Source organism: Homarus americanus, unplaced genomic scaffold, assembly GCF_018991925.1.
Source record: "Homarus americanus isolate GMGI-L3 unplaced genomic scaffold, GMGI_Hamer_2.0 scaffold34360, whole genome shotgun sequence".
Taxonomy (NCBI): domain Eukaryota; kingdom Metazoa; phylum Arthropoda; class Malacostraca; order Decapoda; family Nephropidae; genus Homarus; species Homarus americanus.
The window spans coordinates 8,276,497-8,300,209 of record NW_024739403.1 but is presented as its reverse complement, the minus strand read 5'-3'; the positions used below and the strand labels follow the sequence as shown (position 1 = coordinate 8,300,209).

Here is a 23,713-nt window from a genome sequence, read left to right as displayed (position 1 = left end):
ATATAAGTACAAGTATAGTATCTAGTTATAAAGCACAAGTGTGGTTACTGTCATATGATCAACAGTATTGCATCAGGTGTCTTTAATATAAAAAAAACGGGCACAGTATATAAATTAAATTCTTAACCTGGCCATTTACACCTGAAAATGTCATCAGCAATTCAGCTGTCTTCGTTCAGCTCCACACACAGACAGTTAAAGTGTGATAAGCAAGTTCTTGGTCATACTGCAACGGTCTGGAGAATTAAATGGGTTTTTTTTACGTACATAATGACGTGCGGTAATTACGATCCCAGAGTTGTGTTTGTGTTATAGTTGGACTTTTTAAAACCTCTGCGTGTGGGTGCCGCCGTCTTTCAATTACTGTACAACATAAAATAAAGCTTATACAACTGTACATACACTACACATGCGGAAAATATTTTCCAATTTGCTTTGTATATCCAATTTGTTACATCAGGTTTAGGTTTACGTGGGTTTATTTAGTAGTTTTTTGTTCGGGTAATGTTGTTGTAATGTCATGTGTACAGCTGTTGTTGCTGAGTGAGGTTGACTAAAGTACAGAGGTATGAGTGAGAATGAGCATTATATCATAGTGTGAGGGTAAAGCGCACTGAGTGGCCCCGACGGCGACGCCCCCAGGCCCGGCTGACTGAGTGGCCCCACAATGAGCTTATTCATCAGTATCAAGTGGTCTAAGATGAACCAGATCAACAGTGTTGTGCAGGCTGGCCTCCACCTTACAGCGTCCATCCCATCACTCTCCCCGTCCTTGGCACTCTCCTCCCCGTGTCTTGCTTTAGCGCCACTGAGCCACCTGTTGCAGTAACACCCCTTTAACTGTCACAAAGAACCAAAGATCGAAACGGGTGAAGGAGTGTAGTGGTGCTTGCGCGGTGATGTAAACAAGTGGTGGTGTGAGGTACGTTGTGTGAAGTGAAGATATGGTGCGTTACTGATGGTCTGGTGTGGGTATCTAAACCTGTGGCGTTAGTTGCCCACATCCCGGATTACTGCACTAGCCAACGTCATTATCAACCTTGTTAACACGACAAATCAACATCAGTTGGTAGTGGGTGAGCGCCAGGTAACCTGGTAGTGCCTCTTTAAAAAGTATATTTTGTACAAGAGAGAAGCTCAGGAGAGCCAAAACAGCGACAAAATTACGCAGGAAGCTTTCATCTCGCCAATATTTACGAGGAGCGAGCAGGGTAACTGTGATATTGTATCTGTGTTATCATGCAGGTGGCAGCCAGCCCATCCTGGGTGCCAACTTACCCACTAAACAAGTACAGTATAACATTGAGACTAGTGTTGTGTGCACGACAGATGTATTGACAACAACCTGAGGTTTTCCATGTACACAACAAACATCCCTGTGTACGTGAGGTGCATTAATTTCCATAATATACTCAGCAATTTTCTCACTATTGTTTTCTAAATCATAATCTAACGTAATCTAGCATGAACAAAACTTTGCCCAACATGATATAAAAACACACACCATCACCACCACAAACCTACACCACCACCACACACCCACACCACCACCACACACCCACACCACCACCACACACCTACACCACCACCACACACCTACACCACCACCACACACCACACCACCACCACACACACCTACACCCCACCCACCACACACCTACACCACCACCACACACCTACACCACCACCACACACCTACACACCACCACCACACACCCCCACCACCACACACCTACACCCACCACCACACACCCACACCACCACCACACACCTACACCACCACCACACACCTACACCACCACCACAAACCTACACCACACACCCCACACTACCACCACACACCTACACTACCACCACACACCAACCCACCACCACACACCCCACACCCACCACACACCACACACCCACACCACCACCACACACCCACACCCACCACCACACACCCACACCACCACCCACACACCTACACCACCACCACACACCCCACACCACCCACCACACACACACCCACACCACACACCCACACCACCCAACCACACCACCACCACACACCCACACCACCACCACACACCCACACCACCCACCCACACCACCACACCCACACCACCACACACCCACACTACCACCCACCCACACCACCACCACACACCATCACCACCACAAACCCACACCACCACCACACACCCAACTACCACCACACACCCACACCACCACCACACACCCACACCACCACCACAAACCCACACCACCACCACACACCACACCACCACCACACACCCACACTCACCACCACACACACCCACACCACCACCACACACCTACACCACCACCACACCCACACACCACCACCACACACCCACACCACCACCACACACCCCCACACCACCACCACACACCTACACCACCACCACACACCCACACCACCACCACAAACCCACACCACACACCCACACCACCACCACACACCCACACCACCACACACACCCACACCACCACCACACACACCCAAACACCACACCACCACACACCCACACCACCACCACACACCCACACCACCACCACACACCCACACCACACACCCACACCACCCACCCACACCACCACCACACACCTACACCACCACCACACACCCACACCACCCACCCACACACCACACACCACACCACCACACCCACACACCACCCACCCACACCCACCACCACACACCATCACCACCACAAACCCACACCACCACCACACACCTCACACCACCACCACACACCACACCACCCACCCACACCACCACCAACAACACCCACACCACCCACCCACACCACCACCACACACCCCACACCCACCACCACACACCACCACCACACACCCACACCACCCACCCACACCACCACACACCCACACCACCACCACCACACCACCACCCCACACCCACGCCACCACCCACACACCCACACCACCACACACCCACACCACCACCACACCCACACCACCACCACACACCACACACCACCACACACCTACACTCACCACCACACCCACGCCACCACCACACACCGCACCACCACCACACCTCCACAACCACCACACACACCCACACCACCACCCACCCACACAACCACCACACCCACACTACCACCACACCCACGCCACCACCACACACACCCACACCACCACACCACACCTACACAACCACCACACCAACCCACCACCACACACCCACACCACCACCACACTCCACACCACCACCACACCCACACACCACCACACCACACACCACCACCACACACTACACCACACACCCACACACCACACACACCTACACCACCACCACACACCCACACCACCACCACACACCCACACTACCACCACACCCACACCACCACCCACACCTGCCACCACCACACCCACCACCACACCACCACACCCACACCACCACCACACACCCACACCACCACCACACACACCAACACCACACACACCACACACCCACACCACCACCACACACCCACACCACCACCACACCACACTACCACCACACCCACACCACCACACACACCCACACCACCACCACACCCACACCACCACCACACCCACACCACCACCACACCTACGCCACCACCACACACACCCACACCCACCACCACACCCACACACCACCACACCCACACTACCACCACACCCACGCCACCACCCACACACACCCACACCACCACCACACCACACCACCACACCCACACCACCACCACACACCCACACCACCACACACCTACACCACCACCACACACCTACACCACCACCACACACCACCTCACCACCACACACTCCACACTACCACCACACACTACACCCACCACCACACACCCACACCACCCACACCACACCACCACCACACACCACACTACCACCACACACCCACACCACCACCACACACCACACCACCACCACACACACCCACACCACCACCACACACCCACACACCACCACACACACCCACACCACCACCACACACCAACACCACCACCACACACCACACCACCACCACACACACCCACACCACCACCACACCACACCAACACCACCACACACCTACACCACCACCACACACCACACCCACCACCACACACACCCACACCACCACACACACACACCCACACCACACCACCACACACCCACACCACCACACACCCACACCACCACCACACCCACACCCACCACCACACACCCACACCCACCACCACACACCCACACCACCACCACACACACCCAACCCACACACCCACACCACCACCACACACCACACCACCACCAACCACACCCACACCACCACCACACACCCCACACCACCACCACACACCCACACCCACCACCACACACCCACACCACCACCACACACACCACACCCACCACCACCACACACCTACACCTCACCACCATCGCCACACAGACCTACATCACTTCAAACCACTACTAAACCCACACAAACACCACATCATCACCACACACCTATACCACCACTACACATCAACACCAATACCACACATACACCATCAACACAAAAGCACCTACACCATCACCACCACTACACAGCTACACCAATACCCCCCCACATGCCACGACACAAACACAAGACATCACCACTGCACAAACTCCTACACCATCACCACACAACACCACCACCACCAAAACACTTACACCACCATCACACAAACACTTACACCACACCACCACACACATACCCACACCACCACCACAACACACACCCACAACCACCACCACACACACATACCCACACCACCACCACCAGTCACCCACACCTACACCACCACACCCACATCTACACCACCACACACCCACACCACCACATCTACACCACCACACACCCACACCACTACCACACACCCACACCACCACACCACCACCACATATCACAATCATACACCACCACCACATACCAACAACACCACGACTCACATGCATCTACACCACGACTCACATGCATCTACACCACTACACACCAGCACACATCCACACCACCATCACACACCAACATCACCATCACACACTACCACCACACACAGCAGTGTTCACCTTGACACATACCATTACACCAGTCATACTGCATTCCTAACATAATATTATTCTCAACCATGAACAATCAATATTTTCTGCTCCAACCGCATCTATACCCTTTGACTTCCCAACCATTCTTTCTAAGTGCTTCAAAAACAGGTGTTAATTATTGGGAAGACAGACTCTGATATCACTTTTATAAAATATCACTGATTAAGCAGTTTGGACCACGTAAATGATTTGTCACGTCAATATCACTCCATACTTACAATATTACAGGCCAAGAGTACGTTGCTATGAATGACAGTGAATTATCATAATACTGTACAGTACAGTAGTTCCAAATGGCACTGCAAACACAGGTCTATGAGGGCGTGCCAGTGAAGATGGCCCATGGTAACTCTGGTCCAATCATAATAAGGGCCGAGATCACCATCAATAGTTAAGTTAGGTTATTTCTATGTCCCTTTACCCTTTTATTTGCAATCACCACAATTTTGGAGGTTAGAAATGTAATTGTAGTGAAATTAATGATCATACACACACACACACACACACATGTGAAGAGTTAAAATAAGGACATATCCACACATCCTTGATAGAAGACATAGTTGACAGATTTCATCGGGCCACAGCTGCCACCCTCACACATATCACCACTACCCCCAACCCCCTCCCGAAAATTCCTGGCTATGCCCACGTTTTATTGTGGATGATCTCTGTCCATATTACGATTGACTGAAATCACTAAATGGATCGAGGTCAATGGGCTGAAGTTACTATGGGCCATCTTCTGTATCCCTTTTTTGTTCCTATATGCTTTAGATTGTAATGATCCATTCTAGTGTTTCCTTACAATAATCTTGGTGCTATATTGTATCATATACAGTTACAGTACTTCAGTGTTGCTGTAACCTTAATACCACATCACCTCTCACCATAAAAACTTACACTGTGCATATTTTCTTAAAATTGATTATAAACTTCAGAATAAACAATTTGTTGTGTAAATGCAGACAGGTATTTGCTCAGTGATGAATACATCACTACGAGTACACAAGTTTTCCTGGTGACACAACAGTATCTTGCAAAAATATTACACAACACCACCATCTTGTGGGCTGTGTCACAGATGGTTATATGGCTGTAGTTTGTGAAGCTCACTACTGTAATTAACACTATTGATCCTTGTTCAAGACTTTGCCAAGGGACCATTCAAGTTTCAACACCTTCCTTTTGCTAACCTGATGTTCCTATCCTTCACTCATTCCTCTCTAATTCTCCACTGGCCTGAAACATTTTCGTCATGTGTCTGGCAGTGAAGCAACTGGGGTCATACTCCCTTGGGAAACTAATTTCTTAAGTTAAGTTTCAGGTGAAGGTAACTCAATGTCACCTGAAACAATTTATAGTTTCAGTATGGACAAAAGAGGAATGCTACTGTAGTAGCAAATGTTGAAAGATATGAACACAAAACTAAAATTATCAAGTGCAGATGTGCTTGAGTGTGTGTGTGTGTGTGTCCTCACATCACCAATTACAATTATATTACACACTTTCTCTAATAATCCACCTGACACTTTCAACCACTATCTTATCTTTCACCTCATTCAGATATGTACATAACATCACCGACAGACAGCTACCTACCCGTGTCCCTCCCACTCTCCACATTCCTCTGATACCATAATCAAAATGGTCAGATATCTGGGTGAGAACACCGTGATAACTACCTTTGGTGCCATGTTTTGCTCTCTACACACCTCACTTCAACCAAGAACACCTAACTTTTATATTCTACACCAAAAGTAATAAAACCGCCAAAAGGTGTTACCCAGTGTGACCCTCACTACCATCCATCACAGGTTTCCCAGACTCTGGTTTCCTCCTGTACTAACACTGGATAGGCCAGCCAGCCACCCAAGCAGCTAGTAATCTGATAAGTGGTTAAAATTATAAATAAAGAACATGTAACCCCTTTAATGCCACTCCTCACAGAACCACCCAAGAGACCTACCATAGGCCAAGTTAACCTGTGGAAGCAGAGTTGTCCTGGACAACTTGGCAGGGATGCTTAGTACTGTACTATAGAGTAGTAAAGGTATCATACCTAGTGACAACACAAGTCACCCAGCTATTTATATTTGTTGTTGTTGGTATGGAACAACTAGAGGTGTCAGTTGCTTTAAGAGATGTGAATATAGACTGTAAAATAAGCCTTTGCAATACTGTATGGTGCTTTCCTTCTTAGCAAATATATTTGCAGTTTGTTTAAAAAAAAAATAATAATTGATTCTTCTTCAATCAATAGGAATTACAGTATGTTGAAGCAGATGTATTTCTTAAAATGGTAGAAAATTTATCTATATTATTAGGTGAGGTGATCAATTTATACTGGACAGGACCACTGAAACAAAAGTGTCACTGAAGCAACATTGTACTATATACTGTATACAGTATGGTACAGTATTAAAAAAAACTTTGAAAGCAGTAAACGAACTTTAATATTTTCATAATTATAATCCCAAGTGCAATCTTCAGTTGCAAAATATAGAGCAACACCAACAAAATATAATTCCCTGTATACCGGATGTGTTTGAAGATGTGTTGAAAAGAAACAACAATAAATCTACAGTCTACTAAGAGTTGTGCTTCATTTGGTTCCACAATTTTATCAAAGATTTGATCTCAACTTGTGATCCCAGAAATCATAATTGACCACGACACTAACTGTACCAGAGCTCAGCGATGAATCCCCAAAGACTTTTAATATAAGGAGGCCACATGGACCCTCATAAGAGAACAACAAAAATAAGAACACAACAAGCCAAACTACAGAAAAATTTTAGCAGAAATATTTATACACATCTGTTTTGTTTGTGTATATCAGCCCCAGCATTTGCATCAACTGAAAATTATTCCTTCAGTATATGACACCTACAGTATAAGGAGCATGGAGCACCTTGAAGTGATGCCCGTCAGTACTCGTGTGGTATGTCTCAATGCCCCACATCTCAAGTCTCTGTGTGTGTTTGAGGCTCTTTCTCGTACCTTGGGATGCTACTACAACCATCATCGCTCACAGGTACATTGACTCCACTTCCTGGAACAGTCACCTATAAAAGTCCTGTCGGTTCTCTGCTATGCCAATGAACCTGAGATTCAGACACCTGAAGTCACTCTGATGCATTATTCTGTCCATAACTGCTTCAGATTCACAAATCTGAATCTCAGGATTTGTGGTTCAGGATGAGAGGTAACAGGACTTTTGTGGGTGACTGTACAGTAACATTTTCACTTTAGCACTCCTGAACAGTACTTTACTCTTATAGTATAGGTCTAGATTATTCACAGAAATTCATACTTCACATTTATCCATTAAGTAGAAATGAGAAAACACATACATATAATAAAAAGTCTCTCAGTTCAGTTTGGTTGTCACTTTGTATCAGGGATTAATGGAAACAGTTTAGATATACAGTAAGTACTCCTTTAACTTTAGCTAAGGAACATCTAATGTAAGTACTGTACCTGTATCTGAAAATCTGGACCCTTGTATCAATTACGGTACTTCCCTTTTACAGCTGACATTCTCTCTCCACTGGTGAAAACTGGCTCACAGATTAACTTTTTTAACACTCAACAAAATTTCATTCTGTCCCTCTTAACCCCTTTACTATGGGAACGCCACTTTTAATATTATATTTGGCTAATGCCGGACAATTTTATTCAGCTCAGAGGGGACCCCGTGCACCAATTACAGTATAAGATCATGACACCACCAATAAGACCAATAAACATTATCCATTACATCACCAATAAATTTAACTGTCTTGATAAAATTTAAGACAGCAAAAATAAAGAATAAAACATAAGCACTCTATCTTTCCCATTTTAACCCAATGAAAGGAGCAGACAGCACAGTACAGTACAGTATAGTTCATAATTATAATGAAACTCAAGCTGCAGTTCTGCCTCTTAGGATTTCATTTTACCGAGCCATGTCTCTTCTTGATGTCTTCACAAATTATACCAGACAGGAAAATCAGAATTGCTAATACCAATACTGTACTAATAACTAACACCTGTACTGTCATTCTAGTCTAACGTTGTTTATCATTACTGTCAGATTGTGTCTTGCCAAGGTATGGTGCGACTTCCAGCACCGAGGATCATGCGTATACGTGGCCACGCATCCCATACCCATACCCCTGGTGAAACACCCACCAAACACACCACTCTACAGGTAAGGGATGTCATTGCATATTTAGACATACTGTATAGAGCAAAACCTCTATTTAATGATTATATTGAGAGGAAATTCTGTTATATCAAGGGTCCATTATATATGAAACCCCCACCTAATGGATTATATAGAGATAAAAGTCCTTTATATGGGGGTTTCCCTGTAGAGGGTAAGATATGCTTTGACTTTATGTAAACCAAAAAATGACCAACCTGTCCCTTATTAAAGTTCTTTCCTTCCCTTAATGAATAATTGTGTTTGAACATTCATAAAAAGACCCTTACAACACCTTTTGTGGTCAGATATAAGTATCCAGGATATTAAATGAATGTGGTAAGTCAGTTTCCCTAAAGTACCATAACTTCAGTACACAATTTCTGTCTAAGTATTTGTTTCTAATGGGAGACAAGAGAAACTTTTCCCACTCAAACAAACACAGCAGAAAACATCTTTTGTTTCACAATACTGTACATCCTCTATATCTAAATTATTCATTTCATTTTTTTCTACATGAGCATTTTTATTTTTATTTTATTTTTTTTCCCCTTTGTTTTTATACGGTACAGATATCTACTTTTTTCTTTCCACACATATGACACAGAAACCTTTGTACAATTAGCACTGTTCCTGGTCTATGAACACAAACTATCAACTGTACTTATCATAATCCTTTCACATTCAAGAAACTGATATAACATTTACAAATACAAGTCTTTTATGTTATTCCTTTACCCCTCAGTCACTGGATGTCAGGGTACATTTCTTCCATTCCCCCGTCTGTACTCTGAACTTACATACAACTACATAGTGACACCTGTAGGTCACTTCACACCTGCATGACACTTCACTTCTGTATGCTACTTCACTTCTGTTTGTCACTTCACTCTTGCATGACAATTCACAACTGTATGACACTTTACACGTGCATGACAGTTCACACGTGTATGACACATCACTCGACATCTTCAAAGTAATAATGGCAAACCAATGCACAACAGAACCTAAACCTATCTTGCTTAACCCCCAAACCACCGATCTACCTCCATTTCTCTCAACAGATGGGGACGTACCTCGTGTTTTACCTCACGCACTGGACGCACATAAGGGAATGCAACCTGGTACTCAACGGTATAGAAAAAGTCCCACGTACAAATGTTCCGCCGAGGATCATACTTGAACGTATCCACAGCCCGGACAGCACAGAGTCACCACCATCACACAAAGGTAACATATACCTGTACCCAGTAGATTAACTGTAGACTCACAAGTATCATGCTCCAATTTGTGTATAGTATTTGGAAGACTCTACCTTAGAGTTTGTACGGCAACATTTTTAATACCAAACTTTGAATATATTACTTGTCCGATATAAAGAATTTTAGTTACTTCATCCTTTTGAGGTTAATTAATAATTCATTCTGAAGAGGCAGATTTTAACTACAGTGTATGTGGTATTTGTATTCTACCAGAGGTTCAAATTGTTTCTGGTTTTAAACATCAGAATGGAATGACAAGTACAGTACGTATATAAATTTCCTTCACTAATTTAAAGTTACAATCCTGACAATAAACACAATGATCGTACTACTCCACTTTTTATTCTGGAGCCAAAAGTTGCTCATCTACTCTCACTTCACTGGAGAACTCATGAGAACTTCTATTTGGTTTAATGAAAAATTACTAGCGAACCAGCTCACAATATTTTTCATGCAACAAATGCAGTAGTGAAGAATGAAAACTTTGTCCTCAATATCAAAGATTATTTTGTGTTCCAAGATGCTGGTACAGTAACTGCATACACCTACTAGCTGACTTAACCCTCCACTTCTTCAATCTACCTCTTCATCTTTCAACACTTCAGCTCAAAGTTATTAGCACATATACTGTATACGTATAAATAAAGAATAAGAGAATAATAGTGTTGCCTTTTGTTTTTTCACATAAAACTAAAGAGTAAATGAGGAAAAACTGGGCTATCTGGGTGATTAGTGGCCTGACTGGCAGTGTGTGGTAAAAAGGAAGACCGATTCATTACACTGGCTACTGCTCACAGGACAATTGTACGTAATTACAGTACTTGGTGACTATTTATAGAGGAAATACTAAAAATTCATTTAATCTAATTACTGTACCCATAAATAGCTACACTCTTCATGTTATGTGGTAAAATGCTGATAGTGTAAATATACGTAAATTTTCTTGTTTACTACCTCTATTTAATCATCTTGTGATGGATATTACCTGTCTGAATATAGTGACTTGAGTTCTTATTACTTGTCTGATTATAGTGAGTAAGTTGTTATTACTAGTCTGATTATAGTGATTAAGTTGTTATTACTTGTCTGATTATAGTAACTGTAAGTGGATATTACTTGTGTTTTTATAGACTTCACATGATTGGTTTCTCAGCCCCCCTTCCCCTCCAAGCCACTCAGTAATAATAAATCGTCCTGCCTTATTTCAGATGAGACCCAAACAAACGGCGATACAAGGGAAGGATTTAGCCTAACAAGGGTAAACACACTACCTCTGCCCGACCATAGCAACATAGCCGAAGCCAATAATCCCACCAGCCTTCCCGCATCACCCAAAAATTACGTCAGGAGGGACCCCAGTCGTAGCATTAACCAAGAAAGTCAAGGATGCCTACAAGTCAACAACAAAATAGAGACAGCACAAAAACAGAAGAGAGAAAATATACAAAAGAATGAACCAGAGAGACAAATGGCACAGAAGGAGGTGGAGAAGACACATAATCACATTACCCTCAATATGGACGAGACGGAGGAAATCACAACGCTACTGGATGAGGACGAGGATGAATACACTTCCGATACATCTGATGATCTCCACAAGGTGAATTACTTGTAGATATTTTTATTTTTTTTCAAACTACAATTATACGTCAGCTTCAAATTAATTTATGGTGTGTGTGTGTAAATACTGTAGATGATGGACATAACACGTTCTTCAATGATTCTCCATGAACTACATGTACTTCATTATTTAAAACACAAAATAACTTGTTTATCTATAATAAATTAAAAATACCGGTATACATACAGTATTTTCAAATGATAAAGATCCCTTACCATCTTATGCCAACTATCACCTTGGGGACCTTTGGTGTTACAGGATGCTCAACTGAACCACTGTGAAGATTGTCAGGTCTGCTTGTTAGATTAAATATTTTTCCTTAACCCCTTCATTACAGGGACACTACTTTTAATATTTTATTTGGCTAACAACAGATGATTTTATTCAGCAGATAAGGAATCCCATAAACAAGGGGTTAAAAGGAAATGTAATAACCTTCTATATCTAAAACATGATTTAGGTAATATTCCAAACTAAATATTTGTGTCACCTACTAAGTACAGTAATCTAACGTGACACTCAGGTGGTGAGGAAACGGCTGTCAGTGGACATCACGCCGCTCCTCAACCCTCACCCTAAGGACAAACTTCTCGTCCTTCTTCTAAGACCAGCCGAGGAGACACAAGCTTGGCAGTTCCTATCATCATGCTTGAAGGTAAATGCAATACACTACTGCATGAGTGATGAGATGTAAATAATAATGATAAACTATTCTTGGTAAAACACTAGATAGAGATAATGGGTTTATGAGAACACAATACTCTAGCTCCAAAAAGTATCTTTACGGAGGGGTTCAATGCATTTTAAAATGAACACCGACTCCTGTTTTTTCTGTAGGGTTGTCAAAATCCTTCGTCCAGTGTGCCATATTGTCTCGCACAAAATCCTAAATACATTTTCTGGAGTGTGTGTACAGTGGTAGCCAAATCTGATAACTATTGTGTGCAATATGTACTGTGTTAATAAGTGTCTTTCTTATGTATAGTTTTTACTTTATTTGAAGCAGACAACAAAATAAAATCACATTATTTTCTGGTAAAACTTATTTTATTTAGTGTGATAACATGAGAATTATGCCGATAAGTTCTATAATAATTTTACCAGCATCAGTCAGCTCTATGAATACAGTACTGTACTGTATTAATGTTTCTTGTGTTGCAGATAACTCACTCTAGCAGCAGGACCATGGTGGTGGATGGCTCTGGCACTATCAAGAAGGCTCTCACCAGGACCAAGCCTCTCTACTTCTCTAAGAATGGAAATGTGCACAGAATCTAATCACAGCCTACACAAATTACTACAATGATCCTCCACACTCATTAAAATATGTACCTGAAACAATTTTTCTCTTTTTATTCCTTATAAATTTTTTTTTTTCTATTCCTTGTAAACATCCACAGGCCTATAGAAAGGTTAACACAAAGGGAATGGGAATCATCCAACATTGGCACTCGGTTAAAAATGAAGGACTGATTCTGAAGTCATATTTTCTAACTAAGTCAAGGCAGTGCTTTGTATCCCTCCCTCCTTGCCTCCTCCTGCTGGGGTGGCTGAGTGTACTGGTGCTAAGGTCACTGATCTGGAAATATTCTGGCCAAGATGAACTATGTAGGATGAAGAAACAAACACACTCTTACTTGGTGACAAAAATTTATAGCCATCAGTCCTCTGGATAAACTTTCATACCATGTGTCTCATTTATCAAAATTCAGTACAGTACTGTACGTAGGTGAAAGATTCTTCTACAGCATTTGAGTTTACAGTATTTTATTTTTGCATTCCAGTCATAAATTTGTGTTCCTGGGAAACTGGTTTTCACTGTGCACATTTCCTGACAATACAATCATCTGACACACACACACTGCTTGACAATACACTCACCTGACAATCCCACACACTGCCTGACAATACAATCATCTGACACACACACACTGCCTGACAATACAATCATCTGACACACACACACTGCCTGACAATACACTCACCTGACTCTCCCCCACACAAACACTGCCTGACAATACAATCTCCTGACTCCAACTCCCTCAGAAAATAAGACTTCAGAATCAATTGTTCGTTTTCAAGATAAATTATAATCTTATGTGGAAGGTTCTCCCCAAAATTAAAAAGGATGTCTCTCTTCTCTTGTGACCACCGGCATATGGGCCTTGGACTGAGTGGGGGTTTATTGTATTGTACATGTGTTTGGAATATTATTTTATTTAATGCATGTCGGTCAAACCCAATAGCAACTCCACATTCCACGTTCTTCTCGTTCATTGTTATTTATTCGTTCGTATCAGTGTAATAAATGTGCTTTTCTTTGGTAGCCCCTCTTTACAACGAGGCCCCAAATATCAACCTGGTTTACCCTAGTCATTTCACACAAGGCAGCATCAGCCATCAGCAGTATGACCTTCCTTACACAAGTTACTTATCACCATAGTTTTTCTACTCATTCATGCACATCCATCCCCCTCACTCCTCGGTCCTCCCTTCTCCTTCCTGTCATCCAACTATTAATCACTTTTTTTTTATTTCCCAAACATTCACTTTCCTTCCTCTCAATATGCCCATACCATTTTAATGACCCTGAGCCTTCCTGTCTAGTATTTCTTTCATTTCCACACCTCCATATTTTTATGTGTCATCTTATTCTCTGCGTCCTATTTACACCACATGTTCTCAAGTACTGTATGGACTTTTGTCACTTTGAATTTTCTCCTTCCTCTTGTACGATACATTGATAATACTGACTAAATGATTCCCCTATACTGTACACTTATCTCCTTGCTTCCTTTACTATGATTCCCTCTCCATACACTCCTCCTCAATCCATCTATTTCTTTCCCTCCACTGCTTTGTGATTCAGTTCATTTCTCATTATATGCCATTTGCTGACTCATTCACAACCAGGTGTCTGAAGTGCTCCTATTCTATCTTGATTCTGACTCAAGTTTATCTTCATTCTAACTACTGTAGCATTTATTTCTCCCTGCCTCTTTTCTTAGTCAGTTTCATCACATAAATCTGGTTCACATTCACAATTAAATACCACATACAGTAATAAAAACCATTATAAACTTTGCAGATACTGTTATGTTATTCCCTACACCTTACATGTATATAAAACAAATGTGTCAGCACAAAGTTTCACAGGCTCTGATAAACAATAAGCAATAACATACTGCATGTCAGCACATGTTTCACCACCTCTGATAAACAATAAAATACTGTATATCAGCACAAAGTTTCACCGCCTCTGATAAACAATAAAATACTGTATATCAGCACATGTTTCACCGCCTCTGATAAACAATAAAATACTGTATGTCAGCACAAAGTTTCACCGCCTCTACAAGTCTCATATATGTCGGTAACCCCAATGCCACCATACTCGTTTAGCCAACATACTCACTGCACATATGGGATAATAGCTAGGCCGAATAAACCTAAGGTTATTTAGATATAAAACAGACATACTGTACTCACCACAGCACCTCAGCTATCCTGGGATGGTTGGCATCATTTACAATGTTTGGCACAAAACAGATCACCTCTTGTTGGACCTAAAAATAACACAAAAATCACTGATAACACTCCATTTTAACATTAGCCAATATGAAAACAATTCTTACATCAACTGTTTAAAAATGTAGATAAATTAGAGCTATAGTATACAAAAGAACATCACTATGATAAATTATTTAAATGTTTCTTCACTGCTCACTGGGCCATTTGAAGTGTATAAATTTAAATTACAAAAAGAAACATAAGGTGTACAAAAGATACGTAGCGTACTGCTGTATCTCGAGTATTTTTTCTTGTCCAAGTATGCAAGTTTAGTGTTTTCCATGCCATCACCCACTCACTCCAACTATTGTGACACCACAAAAGCAACTTGATGCCACACCCTTATTCCATTCAACTGTGCTGCTGCTTCTTGGGAGTCCGTCCCCCTTACTTCTAGCACTGTGCTTCCTTCACCCTACTTTTCCTTCCTTCTAGTACAGTACTGTACTGTGCTTCCTTCACCCTATTAATCCTTCCTTCTGTACTGTGCTTCCTTCACCCTACTTTTCCTTCCTCCTTCTATTACAGTACTGTACAGTTGTACCCCGCTTTACGCGGTTTCACTTAACGCGATTTCTCATATACGCGGTGCCTCGCCAGAACCGAACTTTCACTTAACACGGTTCATCTACCCATATACGTGCAGAGTGTCCGGCTCGAGACGCTATTTTTAGAATCGCCCCACCCGCTCCCGCCTGCGCCCTGCTTCTCCTCTCCCTCCTCCTCCTCCTCCTCCCTCCCTCCCCTCCCTCCCGCCTCCCTCCACCTGGGCAAGCCGCGCTGTAAGGTTGCGCAGTGTGTGTCTTCTACTAACGTAAGTGTTACACCTAACTTTTAGTTTTCCTAACCTAACCTTTATTTTTCCTAACTTAACCTTTATTTTTCCTAACCTAACCTCTTCTATATTACTTGTTTGTTCATACCATCATAAAGTTAAGATAAAATTTTTACTACAACATAGTTGTGTGTCGTCAAAAGTGGAGTTTGGGGGTCGGGCCAGTCTCTATTGGAATTAGTCCCATATGTTCTGTTGTTCACTTAACGCGGTTTTCACTTAACGCGGTACCCTGTGGGTTCAATTGACCGCGTAAAGCTGGGTACAACTGTACTGTGCTTCCTTCACCCTATTCTTCCTTCCTTCTAGTACTGTGCTGTGCTTCCTTCACTCTTATTCTTCCTTCCTTCTAGTACTGTACTAATTATGGAGTGATTCAAGAAACTGTTGAGGAAAGTAACCCTCTCACAATTTGGGATGCCTGTATTTTCACTATTAAACATCTACAAATCTCAAAACACATAAAACTGACGGCCACACCAGCTGACAGTTTGGTGAAAAGGTGATTAACTTAAGTGTACCTTCAATTTTTTTTTTTATTTACCAAGTCATTTTGTTATTTATTCATTTCAACAATAAACAGAATTTTAAGCTCTTCTTTTCAGTTCATTTTCCACTTGTGAAAATCAACAGATAACAAAGAATAATAAACAAACATAATGTGGCTGACTTGCTGAGATCGCAACACAACACTATACAGTATGGTATGCCTGTATCACAACTAAACCATACCTGTGTACTTGGCTGAATTGTGGAAATTATATTAATAAATGTCCAACCTTTTTAAACATTTAATTCAGTGTTTGAAACATGTTTTGAGTTTAAAAAAATAAATAAATGAAAATTGTCATTTCAAGACCTAATCCCAATGAAAAACAAGAAACAAACACTAGAGAGATGAAAGAACAAGAAATGGACTGTTTAAAATGTGTAAAATGACATACAGAGTCACCAGTACATATAGTGGTCCCATTAGCCAGACAAATACCAACTATTCTAGAGCAAACGGCTGAAGATCTGGATGTACTGTACAGGCATGATGCCTCCATCCAGCATTTACATAAGTAATGTAACTATAATATGAAAAGTAAGGTCAGTGTGGCCAATGGAGGGTAGTAGAGGCTGACACACATCACATCACATGGACCTATCACTATCACATTTTACCTCAATATGGTTTAAGAAATATTAAAACTGGATAAAAAAAAATACCTGAAATGGAAAATCTTAAGACACTAACATGAAAAACTTAAAATGTGTTAAAAATATCAGTAAAAAACAAGTAAATCCAATTAATCATCATTGTAATTAAGAGATTTACCTAAAGAAACTGCCTCCAAAAATGTATTCCCTAATTATGAAAGAGAGGACGAGATATAATTGGTGACATATATGTAAACACCAGACAATAAATGTCATAACAGTAATAAACTAATAAATAGTGAAAAAAAGTAAGGACTGGAAGGAGAACAAGCAAAGAGATGAATATGTAACTGAGGAAAAACAATTTATGTTTCTTAAGGTATAAAAATTACACAAAAACAATTGTATAAGATCTTTAGCGGCATATTACCTTGGGCGGTGAGCCCTCGAGAATGTCCACGATCTTGTCAGTGAGTGTGTCCGAGTCAATGATGTGGTCAAGCCACTTGAGGTTGGCCAACACTAAATTTGGGAGGTTGGCTTGGCTGCTGCTCCTAGTGAAAAACATCCAAATGAGAAGATTAACATTAAATTACCTGGTTTTATGAGAGCTGGTACCATTCTTTGACTTATATTAGTATGAAGACCACTACTATTCATCTACAGGAATACCTCGCTATTTGCAACCCCACGTATCTGCAATTGATATTTTAACAGCCTTGTGATTGCATAATTAACTTTTTAAATATTCTCCTTTTTTTTTAACGGGGATTAACCCACCCAGGCACAGGTCACTGACCCACATTGGGGTCTGGGGGCGAAAATGTAATAAATATTCATAGTAAATAAAATTTATAATAAAGATAACAATAATAATAATAACACTGTAATAATAATAATAATAATAATAATAATAATAATAATAATAATAATAATGAAAATGATGATGATGATAATAATAATAATAATAATAATCATAATAATAATAATAATAATAATAATAATAATAATAATAATAATAATAATAATAATAATAATAATAACAACAATAATAATAAAGAACTATCAAGAAATACAAAAAAAATATCAATAGTAAGAAACGCTATAACTGTATGTACTGTATGTTGTGTTATCAAGTAAGAGAAACAATTGAGACCTGTAATTGTGTGTAAATGAGACAGAAAGTCAGATCAGCAACCTGGTCACAATTTTCGTGATGCCATATGGCAGCAGGGTCTGCCATTAGAAAATACATTATGCTTCCAATATCTTCCCAGGCCGTAGCACAAATTACTCAAATTTTTAAATTGTGAACCCAGATCCTTAACCAGCATGTCAAGTAGTACTTTTGTATGAAATTTGAACAAAATCCATGATATGATCCCAAGTGCTGAAACATCAGGCTTATTTTTGACATCAAAAAAATTTTGGGGGGGAAGTGAAAGCTACGATTAGGTTAGGTTAGGTAAAGATAGTCTATATTTTTAAGAAAATGTATATAAAGGTGATACAAAACTTACCGGCACATCACAATTGACTTTTTAAATACTGTATTCTAAACATAAAAGCCTCATAGACAAGGGGGAAATAATAAGTGTTAATAGACAATTAGACATGTGTAGAAAGTGACAGGGAAGGCAAAGAAAAAGAGTAGAAATGCATACACAGACTTGTTCATATCTTCAATTTACATTCACAGTACACAAAAAAATAATAATAATATATTTGTATATGTACATATATATTCTTGTCACAAATTCATCATAGTTCACATCAGTTTAATGCATACAAGAAGCTGTATTGTTATGCTGTACTTTTCATCCAAAAATATGGTAACTGTACTATACTTACTCATCATCATTCGCAATCTCAAGGAGCTTCTCTGTCAATAACTTAATGAGACTTGGCTGAAGTTCTTCTATATTGAGACACATACGGATGAGTGAGTCTTGCTGTCCTCCTCGGGCAGTCACACAATTTTTCACTGTCTGCAGATACACACCTAATTAGAATGGATAAATTGACTAGTAAAGCAAACCACCTATAAGATGACCTGAAGTAACTGTCTACCAGGGTAATGTAACCCCACCACTAAAATATCAGCTTAAAACTTAACCCTTTGTGTACGGGTTCCCCTCCGAGCTGAATAAAATCATCTGGTTGGAGAGATACATCTGCTCTTCACAGGTTGTGTCTGGAGTCCTGAATGGGGTATTTCACCTGATATTCAAGATGGCTTCCATTCAGCTGAAGGGCTCACTGTATACCCACTAGGATAGATATAGGTCAAATTTAACCTCCTGTTTATAATATCAACCTAAGCTTCCAGTCTCCCTCTTTTGGGTAATAGTTGCTATAGGGATGGATGGAATATAGTAGTGTTAGATTAGTCCCCAGCCATCAATATCAAAAGTCTACTGAATGATGACTCTATTGCCTAGTGGGGACTATTATAGAGCTGCCCAGTAGAAGGAATTAGGTTACAAACAATGGCTATGAAATACCTGTAATATTTCAATTATAAGAATTTACAACATCAGCTAAGAGGCGACAGAGGATCTACTGAGTGAAGGAGACAACAGGTGTGTGAGGTGTCAACAGGGAGAGGTTTAGTGTTGAGTGATGGTGTGGGTGCTGGAGCAAATCTGACACTGAACACCTTGCTGTGTTGAAGCAATGATCACAGAGACCCTCCTCCTATCTTTAAACCCTCTGAAGATGGTAATGACAATTCATGGTCAGTGCCCACTGGATGGGGCAATATTGAATATAAATAAATAAATAAAGTTCACTATGCATGGGATGGTAATCCCTCTATCAAGAATCAAATACTGTATTAATGACATCAATTTCCTCCTGTGTACCACACATTCAGACTCGGTAATGGTCCATCTATTACAGTACTAATGAGCAAAAGGCCTGCAATGCCTCAGATCAGTTGCTAGAAATCTCCACAAAGATGTTAAGCAAATACATAACATGGGTAATTTAAATTGGGCCCACTAGAAAGCTGTATATGACAACAGGTGCAGAACAGTATGACCCACCTGAGTATAAAGTAGTGTCCATTTTAATTTCACAGGATCCTCAATATGATCCTCTAGTCCCTGAATAAATTTCTCTGCAATTTCCGGCATGCGGTAGATTGAATGAGACCTTAAACTCCACCGAAGGTCCCGCTGGAACATTGCTTGATCACAACCTGAAACATTTTTTAAAACACTGAATTCTAAAATAAAATACACATTACCTTAGCAAACCCATCCTTGTTATTAATGGTCTGAATCCATATAATATACTGGGAAATACATAAACTTTTCTGTATCTACAAACAAATTAAAACACACTAGTGATAATTACTGTAGTGTGTAGCTAATTAATAATCTTACAACAGTGTGCATATGTGTACCATATAACAAAATAAATGCATAAAATAACACGATGTAATTTCACTCATCTGACTATGGTGAACTGACAGTAATTACTGGAAGATGCAGAGGTACAAGCTGAACAATATTCACTTAACAGACACATACAGTACTGTATTACTCTTATTGTACTTTGTTAGTACAGTACTATCCCTTTGAACAGTGCTCCGCAACCTTTTTTACTTCATGGCACATCATTTAATTTGTTCAATTCTTGTGGCACACTAAACTAATATTTGCCATGATAAGTGTAAGGAAAGTATTAGTAACTTTTTTTGTTTTACTAACAAATGATTGAAGGAAAAACCATAGTAGCAGTAAAACACACCGGCAGCCAGTGCTCGTACATGCGCAAGACTGTTTCAGGGCACATCACGCTGCATGACTCATGCATGTGCTCCAAAACATTTTATCCATGTCCGAATGAGACAGGCCCTGGCGACGGTTTCGTAAGTATTGCATAAATATATGAAAATGATAGTGAACTTTAATGTATCCGTTTATTAACTTTCAATACTAATTTATATTTCTTATTTTCATTTATATAATATCAGTTTCCCGTAATTGTTATTACTGTTTTATAGTGAGGAAGGGGAATATACTGCGGCACACTAGAAACTTTTTGGCGGCAACCAGTGTGCCACGGCATACTGGTTGCAAAGCACTGCTTTAGAACACTGATTTGGTATGCCATAGTGCAACTCAAGTGTCCTGGAGAAAATTTTTATTAATAAATTAAACAAATAAAAAATGCATAAAATGCTTCAAAAGTCACAAGTGAGGACACACAACACTGGCAGAGAAACTCACCAATACCAATTAGTGGTTTACACTTTGAGCCAATCAACACTCACCTCCTCCAGTTCTGACTGCTGAACACTAACATGTGGCTAGTCTGCTGAAATTTTTGTGAAAGAATGACAGAGTGCAGTAAGCTTTAGGAGCCCTTTAAAAGTCAAGCTCTTAGCTGACCAAGGGAAATTCCTTTGCTCTACTATGCTAAACAATATCTTTTAATTTTAAAAGAATATCCAATGACTCAGCTTTCACTGACTCAAGTTTGTAGGTCTTGAACAAAATCACTTTATTATAACTGACAAGATTCATTGGTTAGTTCCCTGGTCTTTGAACAGTCATTTATAGAGGTTGTCAGGGTTATGATCACCAGTGGTCTTTGGATACCAGTACAGCACAGTACCCCAATTTAGTACTGACCAGGCTTCAAGCACTAGATGATCTTAAGTTCTGGATGACCACCTCAAAATGGTCAAGGTTTCATGGGACTATTATACCTATACATGAATTCTATTACTTAAGACAATAATGGCCTGACATTATGTGGCAGGTGAACAGGGACATAAAAAGAGATTACTTTTGCACCTCTTCTTAAGAACATTCAACTTTCAAACTTTCAGAGATACAAACATCATCACTGAGGGGGGTTACCTGCCAGAACAGGTGTTTAATGTGGATGAGACTGGATTATTTGGAAGAAAATTCCAGATAGAACAAACATTACCTAAGAGGAGAAGAGTGAGCCAGGTTTTAAGGCTGTATTAAAGGGTATAGCTGTACTAAATATCCATAAACTTTTCATTTTTTACAATATGTTTGGTATCTACTGCACATGAGTAAAGTTGGACTCACAAACAAGCCTCAGGAACGTAACTCGTTCGTAAGTAGAGGAGCACCTGTATAGAGAATTCTTAAGAGGAATAAAGCCAATTATGACAAACAGTACCGGAAGGAGTTTGTCGTCCTACACAGGAGTCCTAAATTTATCTTTAATGAACATTATACACAATTATCTAATAACATACCAGATTGCATGATTTAAGCACAATTGGGGGAGAGAGAAAAATAGAGGTGAGGAGGAAAGGAGATGAAGGAGGGGAGAAAGTGGAAGGAGAGCAAGAATGAAGCAAGAGAGAAAAGGCAAAAAAGACACAAGAGGAAAGATGACCAGGAGAGCAAGAGAGACAGAGAAAGGAACAAAGAATCAAGAATATTGAGCTGACTGGAGGAGGGCACAGTACTTACGATGACAGCAGAGTAAAGTAAACATTACAACTAAAATACTTTATTCATTTGAATAAAAAGATAATTTTAATTAAATGATGAGAAGAAATGCTGGTCATACTTAGCATGTTAGGCTGATCTCCTTTCTTCAGCATATATCCAGCTTTTGACACCAGTTCACCAAACAGAGAATCATCTTGCACTGTATCACTTTCATTTGCATCTTTCTTTCCTCGAGACTTTTTTGACTTCTGCAGAGAAGTAACCAAGTCATCGGTGTTGTCTGAGTCTGTGTTTACAATTAATTTTCTTTTCTTCCTTGATGACATGATTCCTGAGAAATTGTTTCAGACCTGTAAGAAAGACACTAATGTAAAGAAGGAAAAAAGTATTAAATAAATTCAGGCATAATTAGTGACATAAAGCCATATCTTGCTTCTCACACACATACACATTATAATCACTGTGTCTTCAGTGCTAGTGAATTTGATTTCTTCCAGTCTTGTTTGGGCTTGTGACTTCTTCAACCAT

The 23,713-nt window shown here is 40.7% G+C and overlaps 2 protein-coding genes across 16 annotated transcripts in view; one reads left to right on the top strand and one right to left on the bottom strand.

Annotated features, from left to right (window-relative positions):
* LOC121874593 (Fanconi anemia group D2 protein-like) overlaps window positions 1-23,713 on the bottom strand; it is a 92,122-nt gene that overhangs the window by 65,332 nt on the left and 3,077 nt on the right. The window contains exons 2-6 of the mRNA XM_042378802.1: window positions 23,304-23,535; window positions 20,783-20,937; window positions 19,587-19,723; window positions 18,166-18,289; window positions 15,677-15,753 (exon numbers count right to left, since the gene is read on the bottom strand). Of these exons, the coding sequence (XP_042234736.1) occupies window positions 15,677-15,753; window positions 18,166-18,289; window positions 19,587-19,723; window positions 20,783-20,937; window positions 23,304-23,511 (701 nt within the window). The 5' untranslated portion in view covers window positions 23,512-23,535. The remainder of the gene's footprint in view (window positions 1-15,676; window positions 15,754-18,165; window positions 18,290-19,586; window positions 19,724-20,782; window positions 20,938-23,303; window positions 23,536-23,713) is intronic.
* Window positions 693-13,528, top strand: LOC121874594. 15 transcript variants are annotated; one of them, XM_042378815.1, is made up of 7 exons: window positions 693-922; window positions 7,770-8,149; window positions 9,194-9,310; window positions 10,369-10,534; window positions 11,775-12,166; window positions 12,711-12,842; window positions 13,349-13,528. In XM_042378815.1, the coding sequence occupies exons 2-7, from the start codon at window positions 8,018-8,020 to the stop codon at window positions 13,463-13,465; spliced, it is 1,056 nt and encodes a 351-aa protein (XP_042234749.1). In that variant the 5' UTR covers window positions 693-922; window positions 7,770-8,017; the 3' UTR covers window positions 13,466-13,528. The 15 variants fall into 15 exon arrangements, with proteins under 15 accessions (XP_042234749.1, XP_042234747.1, XP_042234746.1 ...); XM_042378813.1 differs by having other exon boundaries at window positions 7,745-8,149; XM_042378812.1 differs by having other exon boundaries at window positions 7,440-8,149.

Coding starts and splice junctions, on each gene's coding strand:
- LOC121874594 (XM_042378815.1), top strand. CDS start 8,018: ATGGAGCACCTTGAAGTGATGCCCGTCAGTACTCGTGTGGTATGTCTC. Junction 8,150..9,193: donor ACAACCATCATCGCTCACAG/GTACATTGACTC, acceptor CATTACTGTCAG/ATTGTGTCTTGCCAAGGTAT. Junction 9,311..10,368: donor CCAAACACACCACTCTACAG/GTAAGGGATGTC, acceptor TTCTCTCAACAG/ATGGGGACGTACCTCGTGTT.